The sequence below is a fragment of the Symphalangus syndactylus genome, chromosome 4 (assembly GCF_028878055.3).
Source record: "Symphalangus syndactylus isolate Jambi chromosome 4, NHGRI_mSymSyn1-v2.1_pri, whole genome shotgun sequence".
NCBI classification, from domain to species: domain Eukaryota; kingdom Metazoa; phylum Chordata; class Mammalia; order Primates; family Hylobatidae; genus Symphalangus; species Symphalangus syndactylus.
The window spans coordinates 142447919-142472594 of NC_072426.2; the positions used below are offsets into that span (position 1 = coordinate 142447919).

General features: G+C 38.6%; 1 protein-coding gene across 4 annotated transcripts in view; it reads right to left on the reverse strand.

Moving 5' to 3' along the window:
* Positions 1 to 24676, reverse strand: part of SH3RF1 (SH3 domain containing ring finger 1) — a 176657-nt gene that overhangs the window by 55780 nt on the left and 96201 nt on the right. For all 4 annotated transcript variants that reach the window (XR_010120613.1, XR_008657294.2, XM_055276367.2 and 1 more), the window contains exons 3-4: positions 6657 to 6932; positions 5720 to 5815 (exon numbers count right to left, since the gene is read on the reverse strand). Coding sequence is in view for 2 of the 4 variants with exons in the window: in XM_055276367.2 (XP_055132342.1) it covers positions 5720 to 5815; positions 6657 to 6932 (372 nt within the window). In the remaining 2 variants the exon portion in view is untranslated. The remainder of the gene's footprint in view (positions 1 to 5719; positions 5816 to 6656; positions 6933 to 24676) is intronic.

Here is a 24676-nt window from a genome sequence, read left to right on the forward strand (position 1 = left end):
CTTGGCAACTTCAAACTATGTACCTACACTTCTACTTCTTATTCTTTGGAACACAGACATTACCTTCCAATTCTCTCATTCCCTAGAAGAGGAAGCTAGCACCCCCACCTTTAAGGCCACTTGTGCTCCCTGAGCCCTTTGATTTCCCATTGTTAAGGCTGATAACACACTCTATCCATAGCCAGAGAAATGTCTCCCATGATTTGTCTATGGTTGATTCTAGAAGTTGAATACAACTAATTACTCCAAATTGTACACTTTAAATATGTGTAGTTTGTTGTATGTAACTTATGTCAATAAACTTATTTTAAAAATGAGGACCCTTGACAATAAGTCTATCCTACCTCAGCTCAAAGTAAGTGAAAGGAGAAATTGCAAATAGGTGAAAATTCATCTCAGAAAGAATCAGTGAGTCTTTTTCTCTTAACATTTTACTTTTTAAATTGACAAATAAAATTGTATATCTTTATCATGTATAAGATGGTGTTTTAAAATATGTATACATTGTGGAATGGCTAAATTGAGCTAACTAACATATGTATTACCTCACATACGTATCATTTTTTGTGGTGAGAACACTTAAAAATCCACTCTTAGAATTTTTCAAGAATACAATAATATATTGTTATTAACTATAGTCACCCTATAGACCTCTTGAACTTACTCCTCCTACATAACTAAAATTTTATATCCTTTGACCTATGCTACCCCCAGGGGGGTCTTCTCTACAAAGCTGGCCCTCCACATGCATCTTAGGGCCCCACATCCGAGGAATGGAGGACTGACTGCAGTACGCCATTTTATGTGAGGGACTTGAGCATCCGCAGATTTGGAAACCGTGAGGAATCCTGAAAGCAATCCCCTGTGGATACTGAGGGACAACTGTATTTAAGAAATAAATAACCAGTAGAGATTACAAGATCTAATCCATAGAGTATTGCTACCATTAATTTGGGAAAATTCTAAACTAGGTACAACCAAATAGCCTAGTTAAAAAAAAAAAAGAAAAACAGGAAAAAAGCTCGCATTAAGGTCACACAGACCAGCTGGTCTGAAGAATGTAACATCTTGACGTAACACCAAGATAAACCAATGATAAGATATACACATAAGCAGTGAATGATCGGAGAATTAGCTGAAAAATGTAGAAACAAACATGTTTGTTTTGGGTTTAGAACCTTTCATTATAAAAGTTCATAGGTTGCTCATTCATTCAACCATTATTTATTGGTGCTGTGCAAAGACCCTGGGGAACCGGCCCTTGGGAGTTTGAATTCTAATGGAGAAATGGAGGGTGAGGGGTCAGCTAGTAACCACATCAACAAATAACTGGAAATACTCACAGACAGAAAAAAGTGTTAATACTTTCTAGGGATAATAATAACAATGGTGATAATAATCACAGCCATCACTGACACTGCTCTTGCTGGTACCAGGCACTATTCTTAAGTATCACTGGAACTTATTATTTTACAAATGAAGAGCCAGGCCCAAAGTCACTTAGATTAAAAAAATACAAAAAAAAATAGCCGGGCGCGGTGGCGGGCACCTGTAGTCCCAGCTACTCGAGAGGCTGAGGCAGGAGAATGGCGGGAACCCGGGAGGCGGAGTTTGCAGTGAGCAGAGATCGCGCCACTGCACTCCAGCCTGGGAGACAGTGCGAGACTCTGTCTCAAAAAAAAAAAAAAAAAAAAATACTTGAATCCTGGCCATCTGGCTCCCGAGTCCAAGCTTTCTCCCACTATGGCACCAGTATGTGTTTGGGGTAAAGCAAGTGAAGAGGAGGCACTCCCTTAGATGAGGTGAGAGAAAGTCTGTCAGAGGAAGTGACAGCTGACACGAGATGTAAACAAATGAGAAATGTAGCCCTTGTTTCTGGCAGTAACTACCGAGTAAGAATAGTTGTCTATAAGGCCACTCCAACTTCAGGCCTTCTGCACATTACCTTTTATCATCTATAGCAGAGGAGCAAGTTGCTAAATAATTTTTTTTGGTGTTGAAAAACTCAGTGGGCGATATTTCAAACAAATGACTAGGAATCAAAATAAAATGAGAAACTTAATAAAAATTTATAGTTCACCGTAAGCCTACAATACACAATTATGTTTGGGAAGCATCCAAAATTCCATATTCAGCACTTATTTCATTCAAATTTTTTGCTTGCTTAAGAATTATGTCATCCAAACTTGAATGAATGAGTCAGCTCCAAATTAATAGGGTTAAAAATCTTTCCTTCTATTTTACAGAAAACTAGTGTTTTTGAACAAAGAAAGAAGCAGATTAAAAATTTGTTTTTTTAAAACTGTATTCAGTCCTTAAAAAATACACCCTTTTATACATATCCTGGCATGGTGTCTTCAAGAATTGCTTTTAACCTTTACTATTTTCCAGCTTACACAAGTGAAGAAAGGCCCTGTCTAAATTGAATAGAATCCATAACCTCTAAGGCTCAAACAAAGAGAGGTCTGAAAGAATCTCCAGAGGGGAAGGGTGAATGTGATCAAAGCAAGAGAACCCTTACCCTTATCTTAAGAGCTCAACAAGGACTCCAAGGCAAAGAATCCAGGGCCATTTATATAGCCATTCCTTCCCCTACTCACTTCTCCCAACCAAACTCTCCTCCATTCAAGCCTTGAAGAATTTTGTGTTCTACTTTTATAAGCAAAGTGTTTTGCATTATTAAAAGGAGATTTGGCTGGGCGCAGTGGCTTACGCCTGTAATCCCAGCACTTTGGGAGGCAGAGGCAGGCAGATCACCTAAGGTCAGGAGTTCGAGACCAGCCTGACCAACATGGTGAAACCCCATCTCTACTAAAAGTACAAAATTAGCCGGGCGTGGTGGTGCATGCCTGTAATCCCAGCTACTTGGAAGGCTGAAGTAGGAGAATCGCTTGAACCCGGAAGGCAGATGTTGTAGTGAGCCAAGATTGTGCCATTGCACTCCAGCCTGGGCAACAAGAGCGAAACTGTCTCAAAAAAAAAAAAAAAAAAAAAAGGAGATTTGTTTGCAAGTCACTATACCACCACTGCTATTTTATCACCTTACTCCAGTGCATGTGGAGATTACAGTCCATAGTCACAGGATGTTGCAGAAGAAAAGGATAGTTGAGGACAGGAAGAGAGGGCAAACTATTCCAGTAGCATTTCTCACCATCTCAGTCCTCTCTTTACCCACCTCCAGTGCTCAGCTCCTTACAGTTTACCTTCCCTCCTAATTCCACAGCTCCACATCTGAACCTCTGACCCAGAGATTCTACTCCAGGTCCATAATCCTACCCCAAGGCCCATCCCGTGCAGACTTTCTGCCATAAGCGAGTTCCTTGGGCATATCCATTACCTAAGTCAGCCAGCAGGAGTCAAGGGGGAGTTTCAGCTTCTCTCATTACACGTGGTAGTTAGGTTCTTTTATTTGATTATTACTATGCTCTGGTACCCTCTCTGTGATGGTCTAATCTGAGCCCCAAACCACTATGCATAAGACATAGTGGTATCAGACCCTTGGAGATACATCATCTCATTCAATCTTCTCAAAACTTCTGGGAGATAACAGTTTTTGGCAGGACTGTACAAAAAAAGCAAAATACCTAACACTGATGGAGACCTAAATGTCTATCTATAAGAGAATTATTTACCAATTTTTGTGATGCAGCCTGTTTTTATACTGGGATTGTCTGGCCCCTGAAGTGGGGCAAATATGAATAGGTTTACAGAGCTAGAGAAAGACCATTACTTAAGAAAAAGCCCCAGTTTTTTATTCCTATAGTTTGCTTTACCACAGCTAAGAATGCCCTGTAAGACAATCGACATTATTGAAATAGTTGAATTTCAGCAGGTTGCGACTGAAGTCTGCCTCCACTTTATTCCCCTAAGGGCTAAACCAGGTGTCACTAATCCTTAGATGCTCTGCTCCCTACCAGGAAGTTCAATCTGATGGCTTGACATCAAAGAAATGTTCATAGGCTCCTACAGATAGACAACTTGTTTACCATATCTCAAATGGCAAGATTCTGGTCCAAATGAGGAAAATGCTCATTTGAAAGAAAAGAAGCAGAATGAAAATACTTTCTACTTGGGCAGTTTATCTTTCCAACTTAAGTCAGAGTAAATAATCCTGATGAGTCAAGTGACTTGAAGTGACTCTGGATTTGCCATGGGTGGATCTTTTATGCCCATCTGCACAATTCTATACTCGCCCAATAACAAAAATATAGTAATCCCTTTTCATCCATCACAAACCAAGTATCAGCATGTAATATTGATAATACCTAACAAGTAAAGACAGGCTTTCATTACTAATCCTGTGCTTACCCATGCTCTTCAGTGTAACTATTCAAATACTTGGAAGTGCTTGTAGTTTTCCATGACCCACAGTTAGAATATATACATAATGTACAGGAAGGACTGCCTGTGAGTTAAGGGTTGTTTGGTTTTTTTCTGTTGTTTGCTTTCAAAGGAGGAAAAAAATATTTCAATAAACAGGAACATCTGAAGAGTATGGATAAAATTCAAGACTCATACATGGTTTGAATTACTTTCCCATGGATATACGGTAGTCAAATTGATTTTTTATGAAAACGTTGGCAATCTCACTCTCTATGGAGGAAATTGAGTGCTGGCTACAATGATACAGTTTGTCATTTTAGTTTTCAAAATCATGCCAAAACAAATGCCTCAGATAAAAAGATTGCAAAATAAGTGACAGTGGTTTTTCATTTTTACATGCTTAAGATACGTGCTTTGATATTTTAAACAACCGGATTACTTTCAATTCCCCAAACAATCTTGTGCTCTCTCTTACTTTTTGGCTTTTGCACATGCTGGTCTCCCTGTCTGGATGTCCTGCCATAAAATACACCTTTTCCATGTCTCTTGGTTAACCCTTATTTATCCATCACACAGGTATCTACTAGGACCTCACTTCTTACCAGAAGCCTTCCATGGCCTCAACTAACCTTGAATGGTTGTCCGGGCCACGCTTCATTCTTTGAAAATGCCTTCGATTTTATTTTCAGCAAGAAATTCTTACTCCCAAAGGACATTTAGTTTATGATATATGATGTAATGAAAGTCTACTATGAATTGTAACTCCTTTGTTTATGTTCAGCTTGTATTATTCTTTAAAGTAATGCAACTATGTGACTACACATACTCTCTAAAAAGACTTTACTATGTCAAGCTTGGCCACAAGCTTTCCAAGCAAAGCTGATTTAAAAAGGGAAAGGGGGCTAAGCAGTTGCTGGGATGGGATGGAGGAAGATTCATTGACTTCTTTAACAAATGTTTATTGAAGCCCCACTTTGCAAATCACTATTCTGGTTCTGCTGATGCAGCAAGTAACCAAAGAAGTAAGTAAAAAATAAACAAATACACTTTTCTCCATCTTACTTAAGAACTTTATCAACTTTCTACTCCCACCAAAGCCAGCAAATGGAATACACAGGAAATAGTGTAGGTGACTGACAATAAGCATACAGTGACATTTAACAAGACATAGGAATGCTTTTAGCAGGGAGAAAAAGTAAAGAGTTTCAAGTATCTCACTGTCTTCAATAATTGTTGGATAGGATGGAGGAATTCTTTCTGATCTGTCCAGTGATCTGTAACAGGGCATTCCTGGTGCTTTTTGTTGTGAGGACTTCTTAATACTCAAATTGCATAATTAAGATTTATTTAGTAAGCTGAATATTAACACAGTTCAAGTTTCTACAGATTAATTTACCTCAACATATGAAATTGGAAATATTCCTATTTTGTCTGCCAGCATTCCTTCAGCCCAGTTTTCATCCACTCTTCGGATCACAGTCAGAACATCATCCTGAAGAAACAGCAAATCATTAATCTACCTGATCATTAAGCTGTACCATTAAGCTTGTCATTTAATTTTCCTTTTCAATAAAGAGACTCATGTTTTTTTAAAGAGTACGTGAATAAAAATGCTATGACATATCTTTAGTACATGGATTAAATGTTTTCATGAATTAAAAGGTAGCTACCAGCCCACCTGGTGTCCTTTCCAACTGTTACAAAGCTATGAACTCCTATGCAAGGGAGCTGGCTGCTAATTCTGTTAAGATCTACAAATTGCAACCTCAAATGATACCTATCCTAGCCTCCTGAGTTTCTGTTTTAGATTGATTCTCAGATGCTCCTCATTTTCTAAAAATAAACCAAATGCCTACTCAAATGTACATCCTACCACTTTTCTCCACAAAAATCACAATATTCTGCTTAAAACTCCAAACCATTTTATCAATTCGGCAGATACATTCCTGTATGCTTTTAGGCAAAGAAATTTACATATAAAATATGAAAGTAATGACATTTCATTTTGTTATTCATAATTCGGTACTTTAAAATCCCTGAGTGGTGCATACACCCTTTAAAGTGGCTTAGAAATAAATTCAGACTCTAAATATGAAAATGATACCACATAGAGCATCAACCAAAATAATCTTTCATATAAGAAGTCTGTGCATAAAATTACCTTCCTTGTGACTTAAAGACTGCTTCTAGGCATTTTCAGAAGCATAGTGAGTAGTTCACACAAAACTTGTATTTTTTTTTTTTTTTGCAAAAGGCAACACAAGCTGTATTTCTATGTATCTGGGTACAGAGGTAGAGCTGGCAAACAGAAAACAAGCACATTCTACCTTTACCTTTGCAAATGGAAGGCAATCTTTGTCTGCTTCCTTGTCTTTCACTTCAAAGTCATAAAGTGCTTTGCACTGAGGTGGGGGCTGAGGTAACGGTTTAATAATCTGCACAAAGTTGGTGGGGAAAAAGCCATGGATTCCATTGACTTCCCCATGGTACCAATTTTCATCCACTTGTCTTCGCAAAATGATGATGTCACCTTTGCTGAATTTAAGGTCTCCAGGCTCTTTTCCTTCGTAGTTGTATAATGCTTTGGCACATGGTAACTGAGGTATACCCTTTAAAAAAAAAAGAGGGATGAATTTTAATAGAACAATTGTCCTAAAATGTCTCTGAAAATACAGCTGCGTTGTCATTGTTTTAAAGCCAAGATCAAATCCACATTGTACCCCTTGAAGAAAATCTCACACAAAAACAATATATATGTGTTACCAATAAATAGAAAACACAAAACAATTGTCCATAGTGACATAAGAACAGTATGACACCCATGCACCAGCCATGATTTAGGCTTCTATTCTTAAGTTTAACTTAGTGGGTGTTTTGCCTTGTTTCTTCGAGGTTATCAGTATAGGAAAGCATGACTGCCAGGTCTGCCTCTCAAGAACTCATAAAAAACAAGCTTAACTTCCTACATTAACTACTTTATTCATCAGGATAAATGATAAACACTGAGGAGAAATGATAAATACTGAGGGGAAAAATTTAAACCAAATTTATTAATTTACTAACTGCTTTTAAGCTTGGTTGATAAAAATCAGAGTTTGGCTTTTGGGCAAATCTCTTCCTGATATTGCTTTTAATGTGGGCAGTAGGTCTTACTCTTTCATGAGCTCAACGAGTATTTAATGAGGGTCTACTCTGTGCACGAGTCTGGATACAGCAGGGAGTGAGACAGTCACAGTCCCTGCCATCCCCAAGTTTATAATCTGTAAGTGTATAGACACGTGGTCTTTCACAGTCTAAGATCATTCAACTTTGCTCTTTCCTGGAAGAGATCACATTGTTAGGCTGATAAGCTAAGAGATGAGGAATTTAATGTTCCTGCATTGCATTACTGTTTTAAATGACAAGTTTAAAATTGTGTACATAACCCCCAGTGCAATTTAATCATCAACTGATTAATATGATACTTTTCAACGGCATTGGGGGTGCCCAATCTTGAGCATCAGTTGTCACTTTAAGATCTTTGGCCTCTCTGAGTGCTGCTGCGTATCATTGATTCAGGAGATAAGTGGCAAATCCAACATGTCTATAATAATTCCCTGAACAAGATTACAGGGCTTCTGCTTTTGGAGTCTTTATTTATTTATTCACTCTTCCAGAAAACATTTATCAAGCTTTTACTTTTTTTTTTAAGACGGAGTCTCGCTCTGTTGCCCAGGCTGGAGTGCAGTGGTGCAATCTCGGCTCAATGCAACCTCTGCCTCCGGGGTTAAGTGATTTTAATGCCTCAGCCTCCCAAGTAGCTGGGACTGTAGGCAAGCACCACTACACCTGGCTCATTTTTGTATTTTTAAGTAGAGATGGGGTCTCGCCATGTTGGCCAGGCTGGTCTCAAACTCCTGACCTCAAATAATCCACCCACCTCGGCCTCCCAAAGTGCTGGGATTACAGGCATGAGCCATCACACCCGGCCCAAGCTTTTACTTTTTACCAGGCAATGTGCAAGTGCTGATGCCTTAAAGAAGAATAAGACAGTTCTTTTCTTAAAAGATATTAGTAATAACTACAATACAGTGTAATAAATGTAATGATAAAGATATGCACACCACTTATGGGGACCAAGAACATAGGTCTCTGGTGTTTGGTGAGTAGGAAAATGAAACACTTCCTGGAGGAAGTGACACATGAGCCAAGACTTAAAGGATGCACAGGAATTAGTTGTCAAGGTTGGAGTGAATGAATGAAAGAGAAAAGTAAGGGCATTCCAGGCAGAGGGGTCAGCACCAGCAAAGACCTGGAGGTAAGAAGTCACATGTGCAGCAGGACTGGGAGCATAAAGAATGCAGTATTCCTGGAAAAGAATTACGGAACATAAAGGTGAGGTAGGCAGAGGCCAGTTTATTGAGGGTCTTGATAACATATGAAAGAGTTTTTATTGCTGCGTTCTTCTGGTAATGGTAAGTAATTTACGTGTTTAATGCACAAATAGACTTAGGTTCTATGTGCCGGACAGATCAGTCTGGCAGTAGTGTGGAAAATGGACATGAAGTGGGCAGTCAGGCAGAGAGCTATGTGCAAAGCACAGGCCTCAACTAGTTGAATATTTTTTAAGTTTAATATTTCCAATGAAGTAGAGCAATATAGTTAGCATTACTTATATCATTGTCTGCCCCCCGACCTGTAAAAAGTGGATCAAAGTTTTATACCCTTGATGGCAACAGAACTTCATAACACAATTTTCAAAAATTAGTTTGGTTTCTACTTAGAGACTTAGAGTCTGGACTACCTATAAGCCAAATTTGTTTCGCTAAACATTTGTTTAGGAATATTAATTGTTGCTCTCAAAATGCTATTGGCAATCATCTTGCCTTGGCTTAGTCCATGTGATGTTGTAGTTGGTTAATTAGAACTTCCCTGAGAGGCCAATGTCCTGGGAAATTGAGCCTTCCAGAGTAATGACACCCACCTGTGACCTCTGACTTTCAGACTCTGTCTTAAGATCTGGCCTCCAATGGCGTCATTCCTGTTACTCTGCCTTGACCTAATCTTGTAAGCAATTCTGCTGTGCCCAGAAAGGAAATGCCCACCAAGAACTCTGGCCATTCACAACGCTGTGTACTTTGGTCACATTACATTAGTGTCCAACTCTGGGGAAAGAAGAATTCTAATTTTTTTCTACCCTCACAGATGCCTCATTATATTCTCCACTATATTATGTATTTCTTCAAGGCTAGTTATCACAGCTTAACAATATTTCCAAAAATAGGTTTGAGGAAATAATAGTAAAACACAGCAATCGAGAGAGAGAGAGAAAACTGGCAAGTACTGTACTAAAACTCTTGTACAATAGCTGAAGAGACTTTGATCAGGCAGTATAGGGTACTGGCTGGAAGCACAAACTCCAGAGCCAGATTGCAGGGTGTGAATCCCATTTACTAGCTCTGTGATTTGGGGCAGGTTAACTCTCTGTGCCTCTTTCTTCATTTGGGCTGTTGTGAGGATTTAGCGAATTCATGTGTATAAGCCACACCTTAAATGACCCAGCAGGCAGTACATGCTACATGTGTGAACCATCATCATTGTCATCATCGTCATCATTACCCAGTGTAAAAAGCCTCTTTACCAGTGAAATGGGGCACCTGACAATGTATTTGTCTCTCCACAGCTGGATGCTTTCCCTTTTAGATGAATTCACATAGCAATTACATTTTTAATACATATTCACTGTATAACAATGCAAAGAATGTTCCTCCTAGGGAGTGTTCAGGATTTTGAAATGTGCATTTCTGAAGCACACATTTGTTTTCTGAGTAGAATCCATTCATCTTCTGGTTGAACAGAAGAAATTACAAATTCACTGACATGCACCGTTTAATAGCGGATGGCATTTTAGATGTGGCTGTAGTTCATCTTGACAGGGCTAATGTAAGGCATTGGAAGCCTGCATGAATTAATTGAAAATCCCATTACAAACTCGGTGACAAATAACTCTATTCACCATTATGGCCTGTTTTTTTCCCTACCTCAATTAGCTCTGTTTGGCCCACTCTGTCCAAATCCATGCCAGCCAAACCCATGCACCAAGATACAGATTTAGCACTCTTAGAAACCATTCTGAACTGCTCCTTGAAGAGATCTGTAAAATTCCAAACGACCCACAATATGGTTCTTTTGTGATATGCTGATGTGGGAACTGAAGGAATTTATTTCTTTACAGATCACTTCCACATACCAGTGGCCTAATGGACTTATTAACTTTTCCACAAAACAAATCTATTACGTGTTCCTAAAATCATCAAGGATTCTAATAGACCAGTGGCAAGGAGAAAGCTTACTATGATAACAGTGATATACATTATGGTTAGCCTAGGGTTACATTTCCATGATGCAACTGAAAATTCATTAATTCATCCCAACTTGCTAAATCTTGACTGCTAAAATTGTTTCAATGATTAGTAACCACAAAGAATCATAAAGCTTATGACAATCTAACCCATGAACAAACATTTGTGCATCTGGCTATGTTTTTCTATGGTATTCTTTTTCAATTAAATTCTATGAGGCTAGAAAGCCAGTTTGGGTCAAGTTTCTGAAAAGAAGGCTTCCCACATTAAATAAAATTAATTCTACTCTGATTTTAAATCAAGCAAAGTTCAGTGATCTTTGAAAGACTTATTCCCACACAGACTGCAGATGATTAAGGATAAACGGTTAAACGACTTGGAAAAGCAATAAAAGAACACATTTTCCTTTTGCAACATCTGAAAGATAAAGCCAAAACAATTGGTTTGATAGCCTAGGACTACTCTGTGGATAAAATATGTCCGCAGCCCATGGAGGCACTGCCCTCTCATTCATCTCCTTCGAAAGGTCTGAGAGTCATGTCATCACTGGGCCCTCTGCCCTCCAAGCCTTCTGCAGGCCTTCCAAACTGCTGCTTTTCTTCTGTATCCTCTCATCAGGCCAAGGCCCCCAAGGATCCACAGAGCTTGTATTTCACTTGGAGACTTTCACTTGGCTACACATGAAAGGGAGGCTTAAAAGGAGAGAAAGCCAAAGAGAAACCGACTCTGCAGTCTAACCTTGGGTTTACGGCTGTCATTCACACTGCCAGCTTTATCAAAAAGCTTGGCAATTTAGTCAGGCAAACTGTTACAATAATTCCGCATCTAAAATACATTTTGATAAATATCTACTATATTGTTCATTAAAAAAAATAAGTATGATAGTGGGCCAGCTTTACATTTCAAATAATTTTTGTTTCCAAATCATACATACAGGTTGTCTTTTAAGATATTAAAATCTTCATGTGATCTGCATATAAATATTTTTGATTAAATGCTTTAGACTTCCATTTCCATACCATCAGCTGTATTCCAATATATCTGGCAAAATGCTACTTGATGATCTAGCTGAGATTCTAACAGGTAAATAAAACATTCACTGCCAATTTATTTTATAGACTCTAAATGCCAATGCCCAGATATACATGCAAGACAGCCTCTCTAAATTCAAATTCCTTCATGCATTTCTTACTGCTCCATAAAGTAAAAAAGATTCAATAACCTCCTAAAAAGAAAATCTAGAAGACACTCTTGTAGTGGGAACAGCTATAAAAAGTGTATAATTTAATAACTCAGTTATATCTAAATTGGCATCAATGCTGATTTTAACTTGACTTTCAGAAACTTTCCAGAAAGAACTGAGGCACAAAGAAATCATAGTAATAGAAAGTACCACACAGAGTAAGAAGTAGAAAAATGGATGGAAGAAACAATTTTTAAAAAATGTCTTTTGGGCCAGGCATGGTAGCTCACACCTGTAATCCCAGCACTTTGGGAGGCTGAGGCAGGCGGATCACTTGAGTCTAGGGAGTTCAAGACCAGCCTGGATGACATGGCAAAACTCATCTCTATAAAAAGTACAAAAACTAGCACGGTGGTGGTGTGCCTACAGTCCCAACTACTTGGGAGGCTGAGGCAGAAGGCAGAGGTTGCAGTGAGCCAAGATGGCGCCACTGCACTCCAGCCTGGGCAACAGAGTGAGACTCCGTCTCAGAAAAAAAAGTAAAAAAAAATAGAATGTCTTTTGTATAACAAAAAACATGTTGGCTTTTCCCTACAAAGTAAAATATCTGTCAAGATATAATAACAGTATTTCATGAAAATATTGATTCTTTAATAGTTAATAACTCCTAAGTATTATTCTCAAGATATCTACATCAGATAATCACTCAAATATGATTTGGCCATCACCTGAAATGTTTCAACTTCAATGACGGCCAAGACACATATTAAAAGTTTTATTTTTCCAAAGTAACATCAGAAGGGACTGAGAATCCCATAATTCCACAATAGTCCATCTTTCATTTGTTCTTTCCTTTAACATTTATTTCTGGAAAGCACTGTGCTGGGGAATTTTTATCTGACAATCATTTTCTTAATCTTCTACCTCCCACCTACCCCAAATTCACTGCATAAAATTTTCTAATCATATTAACTTTAATCAAATCTACCAGCACTTTGAGGATGGCAGCTGTAAATAAACAGAAATGAAGACAAAACGTATTTCTTCATTCACATGTCTTCTTATTGCCCTTATTCTGCTATCCCAGTGTCCCCTTTTCTTGCATACTCATTTTCTTCAGCTTTCTCCAGAAGTAGACTCTGCAGCCAGCCCGCCTCCCTCCTTATTCCAGACCTGGTTCCAGTTCCATACCAGCTCAAGAATGTGGGCTGACCAAGGCCAGCCTTTGGGCTTTTTTAGCGCTTGGTGGCTCCTCAGCACACACTCTGTGCTGTCTGCTGCCCTGCTCACGCTAATCTGTGGGCTCTGCACCCTCTATCCTCTCCTTACCCAGCTCCTGCAATCCAATCCACCATCGCTAATGGAGTGTCTAACTCAGCTCTTGACCAAACAGCAATCAGCCAATTATAGTTTCCAGCAGCCTTGCTGTTTTGCGGGGGGCATTAATGGCTTCGGGGGCAAGGTAGAGGGAGAGAAAAAGAAAAACTAGAGATAAAGGAGAGTAGATAAAGCAGCTTTCTTGTCAATTTCCCTGGGCTGTACTCTCATCATTAATCATTTGCATAATGAATTTAGCTGAAGTCAAGAGTATATTCAAACACCCAGAAAAAAAAAAATGAAGAAGAGTTTTCCAAACTTCAAAATGAAAAAACGCTATTAGACTCTTCATTAAATGTTTTTTTCCTAGAAACTAAAATATAGAAAACAAACTGAAATACATTCGTCCCACCTCCTGGATTTTCCTCTCCTACAAGTACAGGAGAACCTGAGGGGCCACTCAGGAGCATGTTTAAAAGGCAATGTTGCAGGAAAAGTGGGCTAAGGGGCATTGCTTAGTAAATACCTATATTTAGGAGGCAGAAAAAAGAGAGATACAGGAAACTAGAGAGGTAGGACGAAAACCAGCAAACTATAACCACAGTAACAAGGATAATTCCTGAAACACGGTTTTGTCCACATCATCAATGACTTTACAATCTGGAGACAGTTCCCAATTACCTCTTAAATCACATTAATGGTCTAAATCATGAGTTTTATGGCCCTCCATTTGGATTGTCCGTTCCACCTCATATTTTTCACCCTCAGCAAGCAAACCAGTCTGCTGTCATCACCTCCAACTTCATATATGCCATCTCTCCTCCACCAAAATTCATTGAGAACAGTCCATTTCTCCCTCCACCTCCCCATCTTGTATATGTATCATGTGCCTGATAATTATGCTGCATTTCTTTCACTTGGACTTTTATGTCTGTCTAGGATGACTGCTTTTGTTGTTTGGAATCAGGTGTAAATAAGGCCAAGATCAATGATCTGATTCTTGTGTGGGTCAATAGGACAGTTTCTATTTCCCAGATGTGACAGCCACTACTTATCCATCACGACCCAGCCCAGGCATTGCCTCCTTGGGGAAGCTTCTCCCAACCTTCCTCTACCCAAGTCTAGAGAAGGTGCTGCTCTTTTTATGTACATCTAGATTGCCTTATGAATACTGTTATCATGGCCCTTATCTTACTCAGTTTATAACCTATTTCTTCCTGCTAGACTGTAACCACCTGGAGACCTGGGACTATGTGTTATGCATCTTCGTATCATGAGTACCTATCTCTGTGTCTGTGAAAAACTTCTTGCTGAATAAATAAATGAAAGAACAAAAGTTATCTCCAGTGGACTGAGTGGTAAGGTGTGGACAGGTTAAGTGGAAAAAGAACACATCTAAAGGAAAAGCAACTAAAAAGACGATTCTACTGACAGGCTCAACAGCTTTACACAAATTGCAAAATATATACAAACACGTATTTATGTGTCTCTGGGAACTCCTCATGAATGGTAGACTGCTAATCCATCTTTTTGAAACTGTCCTCCCAAGTACACAGTAGGTGGTGGGCACTTGATTCTGAGACATGGGAGGTACAGAAATACTGAAGGAGACATTTTTATTACCATTTCCTAGGCTGCTGGGAAACCTGGGGTATGCTAAGGTGCTACAGAAAAACCTGGGGAAACGTGAGCAAGCACTGCAAACTGGTATCAACTTCACTGTGTTCTAGACACTAGAACTAAAACATAGTCCATTCTGGAAATAGGCAGTTGAGTGTCTTATATTAAGCAAATGGCTGGCATTTGAAAAATGTGAAACAAATTATGTAGCAAACTACAGCAAATAAATATTTTCCTTATAAACTCATTTGGTGGTTATGAGGAAATAGTCATGCAGTTGATACAGCATTTCTCTTGATGGCCTTAGTACCCAACTGACAGATAAATCATTAAAGAAAACAAATTTTATGAATTTCTCCAAGTGAAGATAGCTATTGAGCATGCAGTCACTCAAGTAAAATGCAAGAAGTTTGTGTCACTCATTGCCCTGAATATTAGTTTTCTGTTTCATCACATGTTTAATAATTACAACAGTATTTTGCAGAGAGCAGGAATATTTATTGGGAAAATTCTCTGCAGTAACTTGAGTTACCATCTTGAAGACTCATCACAGGATGGGGACTATTTCCTGGGAAAAGGTCAAGTTTCTACCTATTTGAAAAACAGATTCCTGGCAAAGAGTCTGCCCTTCTCTTGCCACTGCCCTGCCCTAGGCCTCCAACCTGACCCTGGGGTGTAGGGCTAAATAGGCAGGAACGATCATGTACCAGGACTGCTTGCATCTTATCTAATCCTACAGAAATCCAGGAAAGTGGGAGATTCAGAAAAGGGAGAGGGGTATGTGAGAACATGTTTTAGTATTAAAGAGGTTGGGTAACAGCCACATGCAGTGGCTCATGCCTGCAAACCCAGCACTTTGGGAGGCTAAGGTAGGCAGATCACTTGAAGCCAGGGGTTCACAACTAGTCTGGGTGATCTGGTGAAACCCCACCTCTTAAAAAACAAAAAACAAACAAAAAACTAGCCAGGTATGGTGGCGCATGCCTGTAGTCCAATATCGTGCCACTGCACTCCAGCCTAGGTGACAGAGCGAGACTCTGTCTCAGAGAAAAAAAAGGGGGGGAGTCAGGTAAGGCCTCAGTGAAATTCAATTGCCTATTTTTAGTTTTGTCCAGTGTTTACATTAATACCTTGGAGAGAGGATGCTCATATAATTTAAACATAAGGTTAAATGTAAAAGATAGTCCACAGTCTCAGAATTAAAGCAATATTGAAGTAGACCTACACACACATGAACAACTAGACAAAAGTGTCAAGGCAATTCAACTGAGGAAAATAAAGTCTTTTCAACAGATGATTTCGGAACAATTAGAAGCCCATGGGGAATAGAGGGGGATGAATCTTGAGCCTCTACCTCACATCATATACAAAAATTAATTTAAGATGAATCCCAGACTCAAATGTAAAAGCTAAAACTGTAAGTTTTATAGGGGAAACAAGAAATTACCTTAATGATGTGTAGGGAGGGAAAAAAAAGCCTAAATTAACCATAAGCTGACAAATTTGACTATATCGAAATTGAAAAATTAGGTTCAACAACAAAACACACATGAAGAAAATAAAAATGTAAACCACAGATTGGGAAATATATATATATATAACAAAGGACTCAAATCCAGAATTAAAATGACTCCTACTAACCAACAATTTGATTTAAAAACAGGCAAAAGCTCTTTCCCATCTTGCCAGATGGTGGTGAAAAAATCGAGAAGCTGGATACTAAAGAGAAGGAACCTGAAGCCAAGAAGGCTGACGCTGGTGGTAAGGTGAAAAGGGGTAACACTTCAAGGCTAAAAGCCCCAAGAAGGGGAAGCCCCACTGTGGCCAAAATCCTATCCTTATTAGAGGAATTGGCAGATATTCCTCTTCTGCTATATATTCCAGAAGTGCCATGTACAATAGGAAGTACTCAGCCAATAAATCCAAGGTTGAAAAGAAAAAGAAGGAAAGTTCTTGCAACTGTTACAAAACCAGTTGGTGGTGAGAAGAATGGTGGTAACCTAGGTGGTTAAACTTCACAAAATGCTTAGATATTATCCTACTGAAGATGTGTCTCAAAAGCTGCTGAGCCACAGCAAAAACCTTCAGTCAGCATGTGAGAAACTGCGAGCCAGCATCACCCCAGGGACCATTCTGATCACCCTCTCTAGGTGCCACAGAGGCAAGAGAATGGTTTTCCTGAAGCAGCTGGCTACTGGCTCGTTACTTGTGACTGGACCTCTGGTCCTCAATTGAGTTCCTCTAGAAGAACACACCAGAAATTTTTCATTGCCACCTCAACCAAAATTGATATCAGCAATGTAAAAATCTCAAAACATCTTACATTGCTTACTTCAAGAAGAGGCAGCTGCAGAAGCCCAGATACCAGGAAGGTGATATCATCAACATGGAAAAAGAGAAATGACCAGTGCAAGGTTGATCAGAAAGCTGTGGACTCATAAATTTTAACAAAAATCAAAGCCATTCCTCAGCTCCAGGGCTACCTGTAATCTGTGTTTGCCCTGACAAATAAAATTTATCCTCACAAAGTGGTGCTCTAAATTTCTTAAGAACCTAATTAAGTAACTGATAACATTAAAAAATAAAAACAAGCAAAAGATGCGAATACACATCTTGAAAAGAAGATGTTTGTATAGCCATGGAAGGGCACTCAACACCATCAGGCAACTGCAAAATAAAACCACAGTGATATATTATAATGCATTCATTAGAATGATTAAAATTTAAAGACTGACAACAGAAAATTCTACCCCTCTTAGGTATTAACCCAAGATAAACGAAAACATACATCCACACCCAGATTTGTACAAAAATGCTCACCACAGCACTATTTATAATACCAAACACTGAAAACAATCCAGATGTCCATCAACATGGGAATAAATGGAATCCTATTTAACTATTTCAAAAAATGAATTACTGACACACGTGAATAAAAAAAAAATACTATATGATTACATTTTTAAAATATTCAAAAATAGGTGAAACGAATCTATTGTGGTAAAAATCACAGTAGTTGCCCATAGGAGGTGAACAAATAAGTGAAAGAGGGTGTGAGGGAAATTTCTGAGACTATTAATATATTCTATATCTTGACAGAGGTGTTAGTTATCCTGGTGTAGAAAGGTATCAAAACCTATTAGATCGTACACTAAAGAACTATAATTCATACATACAAATTTTACCTCAATACCAAAGGATATTAAGGTAACATTGGGAGGCCGAGGTGGTAAGATATCTTGAGGCTAGGAGTTTGAGATCAGCCTAGACAAAATAGTGAGTCCCTATCTCTAAATAAAATTAAAAATAAATTAGCTGGGCATGGTGGGACAGGTCTATAGTCCCAGCTACTCAGGAGGCTAAGGTGGAAGGACCACTTGAGCACAGGAATTCCAGGTTGCAATGAGCTATGACTGTGTCACTGCACTCCAGCCTGGGCAACAGAGTGAGACCTCACCTCTAAAAACAAAAACAAAAACAAAAGTATCACAATGGATAACAAGCCACACTGACATTCAAGAGAATGGCAAAATGAGAAAAACAAGAAATCTGAAATTCAGAGGTATGGAGATTAATGCACACAAAGATGTCTACTTTTCCAAAAGGAAATCACAGAACAGAAATGACTGTACATAATGTACTGTCACTGCTAGAATCTGACCCTATATTAGCACCAGTCAGTCTCTCACTAGATGTCCAGGATACATTCTGAATCCCATAAACAACAGGAACAGAGAACTGTGGCATATTCAGTAGAGGGAGACAGATGATCAAAGTGTTGGAAAATATTGACAGAAAAGCTGTAGAAACTGAGATGCATTAGGACAGCAGTGTTATTCTACAATAAGTCTTCAAATACCATGAAAAGGTCTTACATAAAGAGAGTAAGTCTGACTGGAACTCACTGAAGAAAAAAATACAGGCTTAAACTCATGCATGCATTATTTAAGGTAGATAAAGGAATTTCCTGACAGAGAGCGTTGTTAAATATTGCAATGGATTATGATATCTTTCTCTGGAGACTTTAAAAAAATGAACAGTCTCACACGTTTGGTTCTGCCCAAAGGCAAAGGGACAGACTATGAGTGATGATCTCCAGTAATCTATGATTTCTTTGGCAATCAAATCATTTGAGAGAAAAAGTTTATTCTTGATGATTTTGTCCTTTGTTTCTTAGGGGTGGAATCTCAAGAATAATGATAGTGATGAGGTATGAGAGAGTGAGCAGGGAAGAGACATTTGGAAAGAAAATGAAATGAGAATATGAATTCGCCTACAGAAATCAAATCAAGCCAGCTTCAATACTCCAAAGCCTGTCACGACCTTCTACAATGTCATTAGGAAAAGCAGAAACAAGCTCAGCTGTGGTCAGACAAACCAAGCTGCCTTTTATCTCCTTATTTTTGCTGTCAAAAAAGTAATACATAATATGTGTGTATTACTGTTACTATTCCTCAAAGGAGCGTTCTTCTAGTCAATTAAATGCGAAGTTTATACAGTAAAGATTAAATAATTGCTTCAGGAAAATATCTTCTTACTTTGAAATAAACTTATTACAAGGATATAAAACCAATCCTGTGAACCCTATAGGGTAGGCTCAAAGTCTTTAAAACATAATTAAGTCTTTTCATTAAAAAAAAAAACAAAAACAGACCGGGTGCAGCAGCTTACACCTATAATCCCAGCACTTTGGGAGGCCGAGGCGGGCAGATCATATGAGGTCAGGAGTTCAAGACCAGCCTGGCCAACATGGCAAAACCCCGTCTCTACTAAAAATACAAAAATTAGCCAGGTGTGGTGGTGCATACCTGTAGTCCCAGCTACTTGCGAGGCTGAGGCAAGACAATCACTTAAACCCAGGAGGTGGAGGTTGCAGTGAGCTGAGACTGTACCACTGCACTCCAGCCTGGGCAACACAGCAAGACTCTGTTTCAAAATAAAAAATAAAAAACAAAAAATAAAAACTCAGACATCCATGGAAAACTGGTTTTGTTTAAAGGTGAGAGAAGGAAGGAAGAAGATCTTTGGACCACTTAAAAATTTTTTATTTAATCAAAATTTACTGTTATTTTTCACTTTTTCTTTTGAGACAGGGTCTTACTCTGTCAACCAGGCTGGAGCGCAGTGGTGTGATCAGGGCTCACTGAAGCCTCGACCTCCTGGGCTCAAGCAATCCTCCTGTCTTAGCCTCCTGAATAGCTAGGTCCATTGGAAATGAGGCTTTAAAAATACTTTGTAAATATTCTGTGGTACTAAAATGAGTGTTACTAGAAGATCCTAATTGCCTTTACGCTCTAATTTCTCCATTATTTGACTGTGCAAGAAATGCTACTGGAAAAAGTAATATCCATTTGCAATGAACAATTTTACCAATAGATAGATTAATGGGCAGTTTTATTAAGGCTTCCTTAAAAAAAAGTCTTCCAATTCAAGTATACTGATCACCAAAAATAAGAAATGCAAGCAACTTAAAGGGAAATGGTTTACTAAGCCAGTCGCAGCATGTCCAAATCCAAATGTTATTTTGTTCTAAATAATTAAATAGTAGAATATGAATTACAGGTGTTTTCAACCAAAACAAACCATTTATATTAAAATGACACATTATTTTTTTCTGTTTCTAGGTGATTAAATATATAGCAAAGAAAATCAAGCAAGAGCCCATGTGTGCACCTGAGACTACTTTTATTAAGCATTTCATGTATACTGCATAAGAAGGTAACAGATCATGCTAGCTGTATTCCTACTAATGAAAAATTTAAGATGAGAAAAATTAATAATCAGAATACTTCTGGTCATGGCAACAGATTAAATTACTATTTTTAAACATCTTGCCAATATATTAAAACATACGCTTTTTGAAAATCGTTTAACTAAAGTTTTTTTAGGCAAAGCAACTAATTTTACATGTTCACCAGGCTGTGAGCTACGTGAGGGCAGGGCTGGAGCTCATTCATCTTCATATCCTGAGGGCGCAACACACAGCAAAGAATCAGCTCATTAGATGACTACTTTTCTGCTACTTCTTCCTTCATTCCATCCTATAGATCTGCCAGATTCATCTTCCTGAAATACAACTTTTATCATCAGATCATCTGTCTGATCTAATCTGATCTGTGTGAAATACAACTTTTACCGTCACAGTATGTGTCTGATCTGGAAAAGAGGAGCTGAAAAATGACACAAGGGTTCAGAGATAGGGAAAACAGCTCTAAAAAGATCTAATATTTATCTAAAGTGAGTGTTACAAAGAAGAAAGTGACAATAAGGAGGAAAACTGTAAAAGAAATACAGTAATTGAAGAAAATTTTCCTGAACTAAAAACACTTGTCTATAAACTTAATTTTAGGCTAAAGCTGCTTCCTTATATTTAAATTTGACCTAAAGGTTTCTCCACACATAGTGAAGTATAACCTAACCAGATTTGTAAACAAACTGTAACCTACTCTTGTAGGAATCAGAGTTCTGGCCAATCGCAGGCGGCCAACTGTTCAAACCGGGTTCAAATGAGGCAAACACCAAGGTGTAACCAATCAGGTTGTTTCTGTAGCTCACTTCTGTTTTCTGTGAATCAGAGAGGATTTCTGTCCATGAATCCCCTCTGACCACACAGCAGCACCAGAGTTGCTCTGAACCTATTATGGCTGGGGGAACTGAATTGTTCTTTGCTCAATTAAATTCTGTTGAGTTTAATTTGTTTCTCTTTTAACACATTCAAGATCTCAGAACAGTCTCATTGAGTGCTAAGCAGATTAATGAGGGGGAAAGAGACTGTATTCAGGCACATCTCATTACAATTCAAAACTCCAAAGATAAGTGAAAAATTCTAAAAGATTTGGGTCAGGAGTTTACCTGGTACTGGAATGTAAGTAGAATCTGACTTATTGACAGTAATATAGGAGAAAAGTAAACAGCAGAAAAAAGGCTTTACATTTCTAAGGGAGCATGATTTAGAAGAACTTAGCCAGCTAAACTGTTAAATATGTGTCTGAACAAAATACTGATTATTTTTGAACACCCCAAATCTCAGAAACTTTATTACCTGTGCCTTTCAAGTGAAAAATATAACAATTATGCAAGGAAGTATCTCCCAGCCTACCATATTCCCCTCACAAAAAACCACAGAAGACTCCTAGAGAGATAAAATGTGATACAAGAAACATGGATGGCTCAATATGATCTAGAAGAAATGAAGAAAATGAAATTTTAAAAAGATCCACTGGATCTAGAGGTGGGGCAGGGTCTGGTGAAAAGGTTACATCTGCTTCTTCTCCATCCACACTGCAGTGAATCATGTTTATATAATCATAATACTGCCAATGCTATTTTTATGGGACTTGGGGAATTAATTACAGCTACAGAATAGAATGTTATAAACTCTGACAATATCAAAATAACAATACGCTGAACTAAAATTAAGAGTTAGGCTTAAAGGAAGGTGGGAGGTAGAAGTACTCTAAATTTTACCACTCTGAAATTGATACTGTATGAACCTAAGAAAGCAAGAGCTGAAAACATATTACTGAAGGCTTGGGCCACCCCACCAGGTAAAAAACCACAACCAGCTCAGTCACTTGCTGAAGGCAAAGGGAATACAGAATGAGTAGCAGAAGAAGGCAGTTATCAATACCGGCTAAAACCATGTGTCCAGTTACAGAAAGGAGGACTGTAACTGTCATGAGTAATTCCTCCTTATTTTAAGAATATGCCTGTACATGTATACACCTGTACTCAGAAAATATCTTTGTTTTACTTCCTTTCTTTTTCCTTTATCATGTAACATAAGATTTATTGACTTCATATCAGCATTTAAATGTCGTTAACGTTATGTAATAGCATTTACATTAAGCATTAGGGCATTTTCAGTTGTACAAAGTACAGTTGTATTATGTTAGGTGTAATTATGACCTTACTGTTTTTATTTGGAGATTAAGTATGATTTAAGGAGATGTGTATGGGGCTAAGTTGACAAGGGGTGAACTATTATGGTTCACATTAGGTGTCAACTTGATTGGATTGAGGGATGCCTAGATGGTTGCTAAGGTATTGTTGGCTGGCGGGGGTGAGGGTGTTGCCAGAGAAGACTGACATTTGAGTTGGTGGGCTGGGAGAGAGACCCACCAATTGGCTGCCAGCGCAGCTAGAACAAAGCAAGCGAAGAAGGTGGGATGTAATGGTAACCAGTAGAACTAAAGAATACAAAACAGTAAGAGCACTTACCCCTGGAAAGCAGGACTAGGGCAGGAGAGAAGAGAGAGGGACACTCTTGCTCTCTATTTTAGAATCTTTTGTGAGGTTATGTATTTTCTATCATGAACAGGTATTACTCTAAAACTAAAATGTGTAAGAAAAATAGTGTGTATTCTAATATACTTGCTATAAATAGAGTATCTTGTTTACTAAATAAGATATACAAAGAGGAGTAATAATAAAAAAGATAATCCATTGTATCCACAAACTGACTTGAGAAATAAAGCATTATAAATGCAATTGAAGCCTTCTGTATTTTTCTTCACCAACCACATAGTAGATCAGCTTTTAAAAGAAAAGAAGCAAAGCTAGGTGGACCCTTACTATTGTCCCTGCTCATCCACCTAGTCCTACTCCCACGTGCTCCTGACCATTCCTGATTAAGATATTCAGTTGCACCAAATAATTGACTCGGGCACCTTAACAAAATATTAATACGACATTAGTAAAACTCCCACCGTGCCCCCTTGTTATTCAGACTGTATGTCTTATAATAAATACAAGCTTGCTGTGCTACGTTTCTTCTGGGATTGAAAAAAAAAAAAGTAGCAAAAGAACACAATCAGTCCAGTGATTGAGGAAATGAAAAACAAGACATAAATTGTCACTACAATCATGCTCCCTGCTTCTGCAAGACCTTGTGATTCAATTAGTATGATTTCACCTTAAGCGTTTGTGTCTGAGGAGCTGGTGATCCTGAGGCGCTGTAGATCCTGAGGTCTGGAGGGTTACACATGTTAGCTCTGGAGAAAACAATAAAAGCCTAAATACCTTCCCTTAATTCAAGAGGGGTTAGCTTACTGGGCTTGTGAAATATGTGGAAACCACTATCTAACCATTTACAAGCTACCTTTTTTTTAAATAAGCTACTTTTAAAGAGGAGGGGTAGCAAGTTGGCCATGTATGAATTCTTAGAACCTTGGTTATGAAAACTTCATTAATCAGGGATAAGATTTTTAAATGTTTAAAAGAATATGGCTATTACCCTCTTTCTCACCAAGTCTTTTAGAAAAATAAGATCACCCTACCCACACACCACCACTACCAAATACCTGACTTTAAGGATATGGCTAATGCTAGTTCTTCAATTGTAATTTCCTGAGTCATATATATATGGTGACTGAATTCATACCTGAAGCAGCTCCATCCTGATAACACAACAAAAACCAGTGTTTTTCTTGAGACAGGGTCTCACTCTGTCACCCAGGCTAGAGTGCAGTGGCGCAATCACGGCTCACTGCAGCCCCCATCACCGGGCTGAAGTGATCCTCTCTCTTCAGCCCCTCGAAACCTGTGACTACAGGCACGTACCAGCACACCCGGCTAATTTTTGTATGTTTTGTAGGGGTAGGGTCTCTCTATGTTGCCTAGCCTGCTCTCAAATTCCTAAGACTCAAGCAATCCTCCCGCCTCACAGCCTCCCAAAGTGCAGGGATTATTGGCGTGAGCCATTGTGCCAGGCCAAAACTGGTGCTTTTCAAGCTTTAATGAGGGCACGAGTCACCTGGAGTTCCTGTTAAATGCATACATAGTCTGATTCAGTACCTGTGGGTGGGGCAAGAGAGACTGCATTTCTAACAGCTTCAAGTGATACTGATGCTGCCCAGGGAGCCACACTTTGAGCAAAAGGGGAATCCAGTAT